The 10726-nt window shown below is 38.3% G+C and overlaps 1 protein-coding gene across 2 annotated transcripts; it reads left to right on the forward strand.

Annotated features, from left to right (window-relative positions):
• Positions 1–1125: 1125 nt before the first annotated feature.
• On the forward strand, positions 1126–8425 carry YIPF5 (Yip1 domain family member 5). Of its 2 annotated transcripts, none has more exons than XM_006265418.4 (6): positions 1126–1229; positions 1421–1539; positions 3210–3382; positions 4474–4619; positions 6878–7059; positions 7835–8425. In XM_006265418.4, exons 2-6 carry the CDS (start codon positions 1433–1435, stop codon positions 7995–7997), a joined length of 771 nt encoding a protein of 256 aa, XP_006265480.1. In that variant the 5' UTR covers positions 1126–1229; positions 1421–1432; the 3' UTR covers positions 7998–8425. The 2 variants fall into 2 exon arrangements, with proteins under 2 accessions (XP_006265480.1, XP_059589513.1); XM_059733530.1 differs by lacking the exon at positions 1126–1229 and adding an exon at positions 1266–1322.
• Positions 8426–10726: the final 2301 nt, after the last annotated feature.

A 10726-nucleotide genomic window follows, 5' to 3' on the forward strand; every position in this document is an offset into this window, starting at 1 on the left:
AATAAACATTTCAAACAAAGAGATGAAGCAAGTCTATCAAGAAAAGCCCCCAAATTTAATTCATTTAAAACTGGGTGGCCAACCTTACTGCAGGGTAATTTTATCTTATTCTATTCAATGTACCTGTGGTTTTATCTCAATGGTTTTACAGTCTTCCTTAGACTCAAGGCGCGTTCAGAAAAACGCCAGGTCTTCACTTTCACTCATTTTTTGATGACAGGCAACCCCGCTAAACGGTTTTGCTTAGCACTACTGCGCTATAACGCTCATTTTAAATTGACACCTGATTTCACTTAGCGCTCAGCAAGTTTCGCCATCTTGGGTCATTAAAAACAACTGCGGTCGCCACCTTGGGTCATCAGAAACTTTCGGTTTCGCTTAATGCTCAGTTTTTCAGGAACCAATTAAGAGCGCCAAGCAGGGGTTGCCTGCCAAGAAAATAATGGAGATGTTCTTGTGTTGCAAAGAACGCAGAAAGACCACGAGAGGCCAGCACGCTTTTGACATTATGGGGTCCTTTTTTTTTTTTTTTAAAGTCACCAGGCTTATCTCATGAATCAAAGCACCCTTAAAAGGATCTCGCAGCACCATCACCCCGCTTGAGACTTCCTGCTCCATATTTTGATGCATCAGAGCCATCATTGCTGCCTCCACCCCTGCATTTAGTGACATCTGCCACCTGGTCGCTCTCCCCTCCCAGGGCTGATGAGACTGATTTGGACCCTTTTTTTTTCTTTGCTTTGGTTTATTTGGTCAGCCACCAGCTCCCCAAAACAGCCCAAATGACTGGCCCCGGGTACATGCAAATGAAAGCTGGATAGAAACCAGCTATAAAGTTGTTCCGCATTTTCAAGCTCTAACTCGGTAGCTGGTTGGGCTTTCGTAGCTGGATGGCCATTTTTGGAGTGCGATAATTATATTGCGCAGACGGCCAGCCTAAACGTATCGCATCATTCACCAGTTAACGGCTTCGTCAATGCTTTGCATGAAATTTAGCGATCGTTTCACCACACCAGCAAAGCAGGGCGGCCCCACCACCGCACTGCGCATGCGCCCCGCGCGGCAAGGCTGCGGGAGCCGGAGCCGCTACGGCGCATGCTCAGTCCCTGCGCTTCCCTGGGGCTCCTCAGCGCGCATGTTCCCGGAAGTGCTCACCGTTTGACCCGGAAGTGCTCGCGTTGATTCGTGACACGTCGCACCGGCAGCGTGAGGGGAGGAGGGGCCGCCAGGTGAGTGTCGCGGGTCCCCGCTACCCTGCCCTGCCCTGCCCTGCCCGCCCGGGCCCCGGCAGGGAGCGCGGAGCCGCCGCCGCCTCCCCCGAGGTTAGGCCCGGCTTAACGCTTTGCCGCGCGAGTTTCGGAGGTCAACATATTTATGTATTTATTGTGACAGCCAGAACAATGTTGTGTTGACTCTGCAGGTATTTTTTGCAATGTCTGGGTTTGATGGCTTCAATACGGATTTCTACCAAACCAGCTACAGCATCGACGACCAGACACAGGCCTACGATTACAGCGGGAGCGGAGGAGCCTACAACAAGTAACTCGAGCAGCGTTTTCAGTTCTCTGATCTGTTCGGGTTCAGTGTTTGCTCGGTTTGTCCGTATTGCTGGGTCGGGGTCGGGAATGTCACCGATGCGTATGGGAAATAACTGGTTGCCAGCTAGATTACTCTGCCCTATTCAGTGAGCACTGTGTTTTTATATCTGCCTGACATCATCAGGTGAGGGACTGATTGGCGTTTCAGGTCAGTATTTTTAGTTGCATCTTGGAAAGAAGATGAGCGTGCAGGTATAAGAGTGCTGCAGGAGATTTGTCTCGGGTGTGCTTGGCCTAGCTGAATAATAAATTGGGGAGGAGCATTCGGGGAAAGAAATCTCCCCCCCTCCCCGACCATCCCATATCGTTCTGCCCACGGGCAGCGTATGCCCCCATAAAAAGCACCTAAGATTTTCTTGGGTGTGTTTTGCCTGGCCGAATAACAAATTAGGGAAGTGCATTCGGGGAAAGAAATGTCTTTCTCCCCACCCCTTAACACCACCCCGTATAATTTTGGCAGTGGGCAGGGTGTGCCCCCATCACAGGCACCTCTGTGCAATCTAGGAGGTCGTACTACCATAACTTCTTAGCATCAAATTATCTTGGGTGCGCAAGTAAACCAAACATGACGGAAGAGGTGAGACCGTCGAAGACGGACTAGTACATTCAGAATTTAATAATATTTTAAACGACATCTAAAGAGAGTCTCTCAGAAATGAGAGAGAGATGCATCTACAGATTAGATAGATACATCTGGGTATCACAACAATGATACTTTATTAAAAGTGTTAAAGAGATTCAGAGATACGCGTTTCATTTACTTGTCTAGAAGTGATTTAAGAGTAGAATCATGTCATGTGTAGAAAAAATAAAAAATGACAAAACTTACAGCTATTTTATAGTTTTGAAGCTCAGGTGCACTGTCAGGTCACTGACAAATTTAGGATTAGAAACTGAAAAATTACTTGGGCTTCATCCATTTTTTGCCTGATGTCATGCTGGTATATGTCATAATGTGTGCTTTGTCACCATATGTAAGCTAATAGCAATACTGATGCTTTTTTACCAGGCATTTTTGACTAGGCTGCCTGTCTTTCAAATACATGAACATACAGGAAACTTGACCAAGATGAACTCAGATCTATAAGAATGAGCTCTTGTAAATATAGGGTGGGTTTATGCTGAGAATATAGACTTTCATGTTAACTCTGATTAAATAAGAGTCAGAGATGCACAATTTAAGGAGCTACTTAATGATGGACTTCAGAGATGGTTTTTTGGTAGTCTTTTCTATGCTTGTCAAACTTGCAAATTAAGTGAGTTTGCAATGGCATCAACATGAAAATGCTAATACTTATACAGCTTTTTTATTTTTGCTACTGTATGATATCTCACGGTCATATGAAACCTTCTAACCAGGATGTGACTTTATTTCATACCTGAAGACCACAAGGAGTCCATAGAACTCATGTATCATTGTTGCACTGTACTGTTCTCCAGGGGTTTGGTTGGCTAATGCACCTGTGCAGCTGGGATGGGGTACAGATTTAGAACAGAGGAAGGTTATTGTTTAAAAATATTATAGCCAAAGTTCTAATAATTAAAACAGTGTGCAGTTTGATGGAAATTTTTACAAAATCCTTCTTGCTAGTAATATATTTTTCTTTACAGACAATATAGTGATTATGAGTACTCTCAACAAAGTGGATTTGTCCCTCCAGAGATGATGCAGCAACAGCAACCTTACACAGGGCAGATTTACCAGCCAACACAAACATACACTCCAACTACAGCACAGTCATTCTATGGAAGCAATTTTGAGGATGAACCCCCACTGCTAGAAGGTACGTCTCCTCCTTTGCTACTAGACTCTGGAACTGATCAGTTTTGCATTAACCTGGGAAAAAGTGTTCTTAAAGAAGCACTGTCAACTTGAATTTCTGTTAACTGAAATCCAGTGAACTAAAAATGTTAACGAACTTGATTTCCGTTCCCCTATCAGCTTCTGTAGTTCTATAGTCCTGTAATCTTATGTATTTCTACCTTATTACTCTAATAGATAAATGGCAAGTTAGACTGAACCCATTTTTTCTATCAAGTCTGGAAATAAAACTGAAAGCATAGATTATTTTCTCTTTCTTTTAGTTATAATAATCTTAAGTATTTCTAGCAGCAAAAAGAAAAATCTAATAAAATTTATAATATTCTTTTCATTGTAAATCATTGTGATTTTTTTGGTGTCTAGAACCCAGATCCTGATTTAAGAAAGGAGTTAAATACATAATAATTGTCCTGCATATAATAGTGTCTATAGCCTGCACAAGATGCCAGAATGGATAGATAGAAGGAATACTGATGGAAAGTGGGAGCTTTGTAAAGTACTATGTTATATAAAGAAGATGGGAACTCAAGTCTTCAACCAATATTTGAGACACATTATCCATTATATTATTAATATCAATGAAAATACAGTTTTGGCAGAAGCAAATAATGCACATTCTGCTGCTAAGCTAATAAACTAAATGTATATGGACAGTGAGTCCTAGCATGTGAGGGGGTGAATCGTACAGTGCACAGGACAAACAGGTTTGAAACAATCCTGTAGTTAGATGCTTAGATACTTGGATTCAGGGGTCCACCCAAATGGATCTGGTTGCAGATTCTGGTTGCGAAATCTGGGCTTCAGAAACTGCCTGTCTCTCACTTCTGCATCTTGAAAGGCGGAGTGCCACAGAGGCAGTGCAGGCAAACCCAAGAGGACTAAAGGCTCATAGGAGTTATAATTTTAGGAATGGCATTTTATAGCTTTCTTGTAGGCAATGTCTTATCGTCAGTCTGAAAGTTATGAAATTGGAGGAGCAGAGAAAATAATAGAGGTAAAAGGAGAAATAGCAGGAGAAGTGAATCTGAATAATTCTTTTCGTGTGACCTGTAGAATTAGGGATTAATTTCGACCACATCTGGCAGAAGACGCTAACGGTACTACACCCATTAAAAGTAGCAGATGGCAGCATCATGAATGAGACTGATTTGGCAGGACCAATGGTCTTCTGTCTAGCATTTGGAGCCACATTATTGCTGGTAAGATAGAGACTGTGAATTATTACTGCATATGTTTATTGACATTCAAAAGCATTGGGGGTGGGGGAATAGAGTTATCCATAGGTCTCTCAAAGGAAGCTCTGTATCCTGGTGTCCACAAAGTATACCTCTTGACATGATACATTATTTAGAGCTTGATGCAAAGTGCTTAGAAATTTAATTTTTCCATTCTTATCTTTCCATTCTGTCAGTGTACTTTGGAACAGATTTTTTGACTCAGGTTTTAACACGCGGTGCATCTTTGTTCGATGAGTTCTTCTTGCTGTCTCTTGCTTTCAAGGAATACGTTCCTTTTATCATGAAAAGGCGGGAGAAATAAAATGGATCAGATGATCTTTTTTTGTCCTTTTATTTTTGTCCTAAAGATAAACCTCTGTTTTTCACCTCTTATTTCGTCTACAAATCAAGATTTGATTATAAAAAATACACGTTAATAATTTTTAGTGAAATAATTATTGCACAAAATGTTATATTCACTCTTGTTTTTGCTCTTGATAGTCAGCTTTTCTGTTTAGTAATTGTTTTCTGTCATTTCAGTTTCTATTGTGCTTAATTTCTGCTGTCTTTTCTAGTTTTTTAACACTTCATTATATTTTCTCTGTTCAGCATACTTAGTTTATTGATGGGCTTGTTCCTTTGGCTGTTTATTCTTTAAAAGAGCTTCCTAGTAAACAAGGCTCAAAATTCTTAAATCATTTCTTAGTGTGTTTAATAGGTATTGATCTGGTTCATACTAGGTATGACTTTCAATATTACTGATCCAGTAAATCACCATCCAAAATAAATTCCTTTTAAAAACTGTTAAATTTGCTGATGGGCTCAGATGGAAACCTGTCTGTGTGTTTTAACATTCAATTGTGGTAAGATTTGAATTTAAATTTATTATTTTTTACGTGTGAAAGCAAGCTTAGGCTATCATAATTGATATCTGAGAATTTATAGAGCAATACTTAATTTTAACTTTTAACGATCCAAGAGAAAGAAATTGGTAAATGACAAAGTAGGAACATGACTTGTCATTGTACATTTCCATATTTTAAATCAGTTTCTATTCTGTAAGTTTTTTTTCAGGCATTGTTTCATTTTTTACCATAGAATCACATATTGTATAATATGAAACAGCCACCATACTTCAAGCACTTTGGGGCTCCAAGGCTACTTTGGCCAATAATGTTTCACTAAGAAATCAGGTACCATATTATGGATGAATGCATTCCTTTTATAATGGATAAAATTGAAGGAGTATCTGAGTTCTGATCCTGTGACTTGTCAGATTTCACAGCCCCATTTTTATTATTAAATCCTAACCAATAATAAAGTATCTTGTCTATATGTTATATATCTTTTTCTTGTTTGGAACAAACCATTTTATTCAGAGTAGGAAATATAATAGCTTGTCATAGGTGTCGCAATAACTTGAGAGTGTGAATTGAGAACATGATGGTAAGGGATTATATGACAAGGCTTCTAGAAGTTTATACAGTTGAGAGTGTTTATGCATGCACAAAAATAGCTGTAATCAAAAAACGTAAAAATACATTGAAATTAGATCATCAGACATGGATAGTATAGATGCATGCTCTACAATGCTGGGTAGACCACTTAATGATTTTGTTAAAAAGTGTTGCTATTGAAAGTGTTGAACTATTTGTAACCTCTGTGTTGGTTTGCTGATGGTACTGCTTTCAGCTTCAAAAATTCATGGTGTCAAAATCTGTTTTGCCATTATTTTGCTCAGTTTATCATTTAGGTGTGGGGTATAAGACTGGGCTTTTAATGAACACCAAAGATTTGTGCCTAATGGGTACAGTTCCCTTGGGCTGTCTCAGAGTTAAAACATGACTACTGAAGTCTGTTTCCTATCTACCTAGCTAATGTGGAACCGAATGCCATGCTTCCAAGTCATACTTTGAGATTAATGTCTCTCATATATAAAAGCCAGATTTCTTTTTTTTAATGTAGGGTGCTTGAAACAAGTCTTCTAAGTTGTGCATGTAGGAAACATTAAATAAACAAAAGTGTGTAAGCCCCTTGTTCTGGAAATTCTTATTGTTTAGATTGTATATGGTACTTCCCAAATAAAACAATTTAGCCTTTGGAGCAAGAATCATTTGTAGACATATAGTCACTTTTTATTGTCAGTGTTATTGCATTGTTTTAGTGAAATCTGTAAATAAACTGCTACTATAAAACCAGGTACACTTATAATTAACCAAAGTTACTCTTCTTGTCTTTAGGCCGGTAAAATTCAGTTTGGGTATGTGTATGGAATTAGTGCAATTGGATGTTTAGGAATGTTTTGCCTCCTGAACTTAATGAGTATGACGGGCGTCTCATTTGGCTGTGTTGCCAGTGTCCTGGGATACTGTCTCCTTCCTATGATCCTGCTTTCAAGTTTTGCAGTTGTGTTTTCTTTGCAGTAAGTATCAACCCATAACTTTTTAAAATGAAATAATACTGCCATGTACTGTGGACTCTTTTTCCCATGTGATGGGAGAAGCTGTTTTGTTGAATGAAATTCAGATTGTACTGATATTGGACTTGTGTCAGTAAACTAAATGCCTATTGTGAGGGTCCAACAAAGCAAAATATAATTAATAATGGAAAAAATATTGTAAAAGTAGCTTTTGCTTACGTCAATAAAGTAATTATCCAGCATTGAAATTACTTGTATTTGCATTACATTTGCATTTATAGATTAGAGTAAAATAATACAATAACGAAGCATATCATACAATATCTGTTTCTCAATTGTATAGTGGGATACATAAGACTAAAAATGATCAATGGGGTCTCATTAAAACTGTAATGATCTATTAAAGTTAGGAGTGGAAGTTAGCCTAAAAGAAAATTTTGTGTAGCTATGGGTAACATAGAGCAGTAGAAAGAAACAAGGGACAATTTTAGTTTCATATTCGACTCTACACCTGTTGCCTCCAGAAATTCAATTATTTTCTTGCTCCATTCTCCCTCATTGAATAATGTAGCTCTGAAATCTTCACAGAGTAGCACTCGTTTTACATTTTATACTCATTTACATGTACAATTCCATTATATGTTAGAAATAAATATGCATTTATTTTACCCCAAGCATAAAATTCAAAATGAATATTTACCTTTTAGGAATATTCCAATTTCTATGCATCTCTAGGCATCCATACAAAGCTTATGTGTTCTGTTCTTGTATGTTGCAGGGGGATGATGGGAGTTATTCTCACTGCTGGAATTATTGGATGGTGCAGTTTTTCTGCTTCCAAAATCTTCATTTCTGCCTTAGCAATGGAAGGACAACAGCTTCTAGTAGCATATCCCTGTGCTTTATTATATGGAGTTTTTGCCCTTATTTCTGTGTTTTGAATCGACTATCCTGGCTATCGGACTTTGATGAGCCAAACTGAGAACACCACCTTGGAACACGTAATTGGACCAACATATAGCTACGCTGTTGCTGTCATGCAAACTTAACTCCTGAATAGCCTGGAGCAGAGGAAACAAATGCGTCTTGTGTTCACTTTTATAGGACTTTTGAATACTCTTTTGAATTGACCTGCAGTGTCTGTAGCTTTATAAGTGTTCATGCGTATACAGTTATAAATGTAGTATTTCTTTTCCATTCCTACATCCTTTAGCAAAGTAATTTTTGTTTGGTCTTTTTTGTTTGTTCAGTTCTTGGAGGGAGGGGTTGCAGTTATGACATAACAGATAAGTTTTTATTGGCAAAAGTAAAGAAAACTATAGACATTGTAGGTTCTTTTTTGAATAAAACTGCAGTGATTAAAACCTCAGTTCTTGTCCCCTCTATCGCAAATAATTTCTGCAGCAATTAGAAAATAAAATATTTTCTGAGTTTTAACAAGAACCTTATTAAATCTGTGAAATTGTTCATAGTGTCTTGGCATTTCAGGATTAAGGGCACTTCAATTATGTATTAGCAAAGGACTGCTTAAAAGTCAAAGGGGGTGCGTCATTCTTGCAGTTTTGAAATATTAATCTTTAGAATTATGTTGGCATCAGTTTAAGTATCCACACGTTGGATTTACTAAGATGACTCACAGGAGTTTCTTTTCCGAATAATGCACGTATTAATGAAACGAAAGTAGATTCTCTTGCAGCGCTTCCAAGAAAAAAAACACCATTTTAAAAATGCCACAGTTGTCAGTATTGCAGTTTTATTGTAAAGATCATTTAATTAATACTGATTAAATTTCCCCTAAATAATTTTGAAAATTATTGTTGCATTTGACTTTCTCACCCTCCTACTATATTGTTTTTAGTGAATATAATTTGAGAACTTCAGCTGTCAGACTGGAAACTTTCATAATGGAGCAAAACATTGTTTAGAATAGTAATAGTCTCTTTTGGTTACTCTTTGCAGTGTAACTTTTTACTGTACTTAGCCTTACAGTAAAAGCATAGTTTTGCTTGTGGTATAGGTTAGAGTTAGTATTATAAGAATTTCAGGGAAAGAATGAATAGGAAAATTCGTGATCTTAACATAGCCACATGCTGATTCTTAAACCACGCATAAAAGACAAATTGACTCATTTTTAGTATTTTTTACAGTCCTCCCCACTATGTACATCTCCTTTGTAAGGGTACTGTATATATGTTAAATGTATAACAAACGGACAGAATATTAAAATATTTCTTCATGAAATGGAAAAGCTCTTCTAGGTTTGAGAACCTAACTGAAATTTGTTCTTAAATTAGTGTAACCCTAAAATAAGTTAAATTCATTGATGCATCTCCAGATTCCAACCAGTATAGCTGTATTATCTGCCCCACTGTCAGATAAATAGCATCACAACTCCTAATATGTCAGATTTTATTTAACGTATATAGAATATTGTGGAATTTCCATCCATAGAGGTTTTCAAGGCCTTGCTAAACAAAACTTTGGCTGGAATAATATGGTTGGATGGTCCTGCTTTGAACAGGGGGCTGGACTGGATGACCTCCTGAGGTTCTTCCCAACCCTAATTTTTCTATGATTCTATATATTTTAAACTCTATGTGCTCTGACTCAAATAGCAGGATGAACAACTCATTATAGAGTGCTAGTAACCAGGAAAAATAGTTTGCATGGAGAGAAGCTTTGCCCAGTTTGGAAATTTAAATTTTACATCCCTGGAAATTAAATTCACCATTTTGAGTAGCTGTTGTAAAACTGGTGCACAGCCAGTTCATAAGTATTCCAGGGGGAGAAAAACTAATTCTGCAAACAAAAGCAGAGCTACAGTTTCTTATTTGAACTTAGATGATTGTTCCATTTTTCCTCCCTTGCCTTAGTAACACTCAAATTTAAACAGTTTCAGCTTTTAAATAAATCCTCGTGTGGAGAGGTGCTTTGGTCATCTGGGAAATAACTTCTTGACACCTGACAAACTGGCTGCCCTTACTGATCTTTTTGCTACCCTTGTGTACCCTTAACTGAGTAAGTTCTGTATGTTTAAAACAGGTCTCATTTAACAGCAAAGAACACAAGACTCATAGGACCAGGAGAAGAAAAAGAACAAGAGGGAGCATGTGTCTTACACTGTTATTAAACCACTTTGCTGGAAGGGGGAATTCCTGTTCCCAGGTCTGTTTTTGTTTTTAATCCAATAACTGTTCAGTACAAAATGCATGAGTGGTGTGGGAGCAGGGACCAAAACTCAGGACTGCCAACATGTAGCTAAGTCCTCTATGAGTCTACAAGCATCGTACTCCTTGTTCACTTGTTCTTCCTTGCCTGCCCCTAGGATCTCTCATTCTTGACTGGGCAAATAGTGCAGCTTCAAGAAGAGGGATGGAGGATATCCTGGGAAGTGGAATCGCATTAGGCTGAAGGAGAGAACCTTGGTCTCTCACTCCTGTGCAATCAATGTAATTGGAAGGCTATTATATTACAAATTAATCAGTTCTAGCCTCTACTGCATTTGGTGAGGAGTCAAGCATGTTGGCTTGCACTGCATATACTTTGAACACATGGACTGAATTAGGCCTCTTGGGGAACTCGAGCATAATTCTACCTACTTTCTTACAGCCTAGTAGGGCATAAGCAGGAGTTAAGGTGTGGTGCGCATGCCTGTGATGGCAAATGCAAG

Source organism: Alligator mississippiensis, chromosome 9, assembly GCF_030867095.1.
Source record: "Alligator mississippiensis isolate rAllMis1 chromosome 9, rAllMis1, whole genome shotgun sequence".
Lineage (NCBI taxonomy): Eukaryota > Metazoa > Chordata > Crocodylia > Alligatoridae > Alligator > Alligator mississippiensis.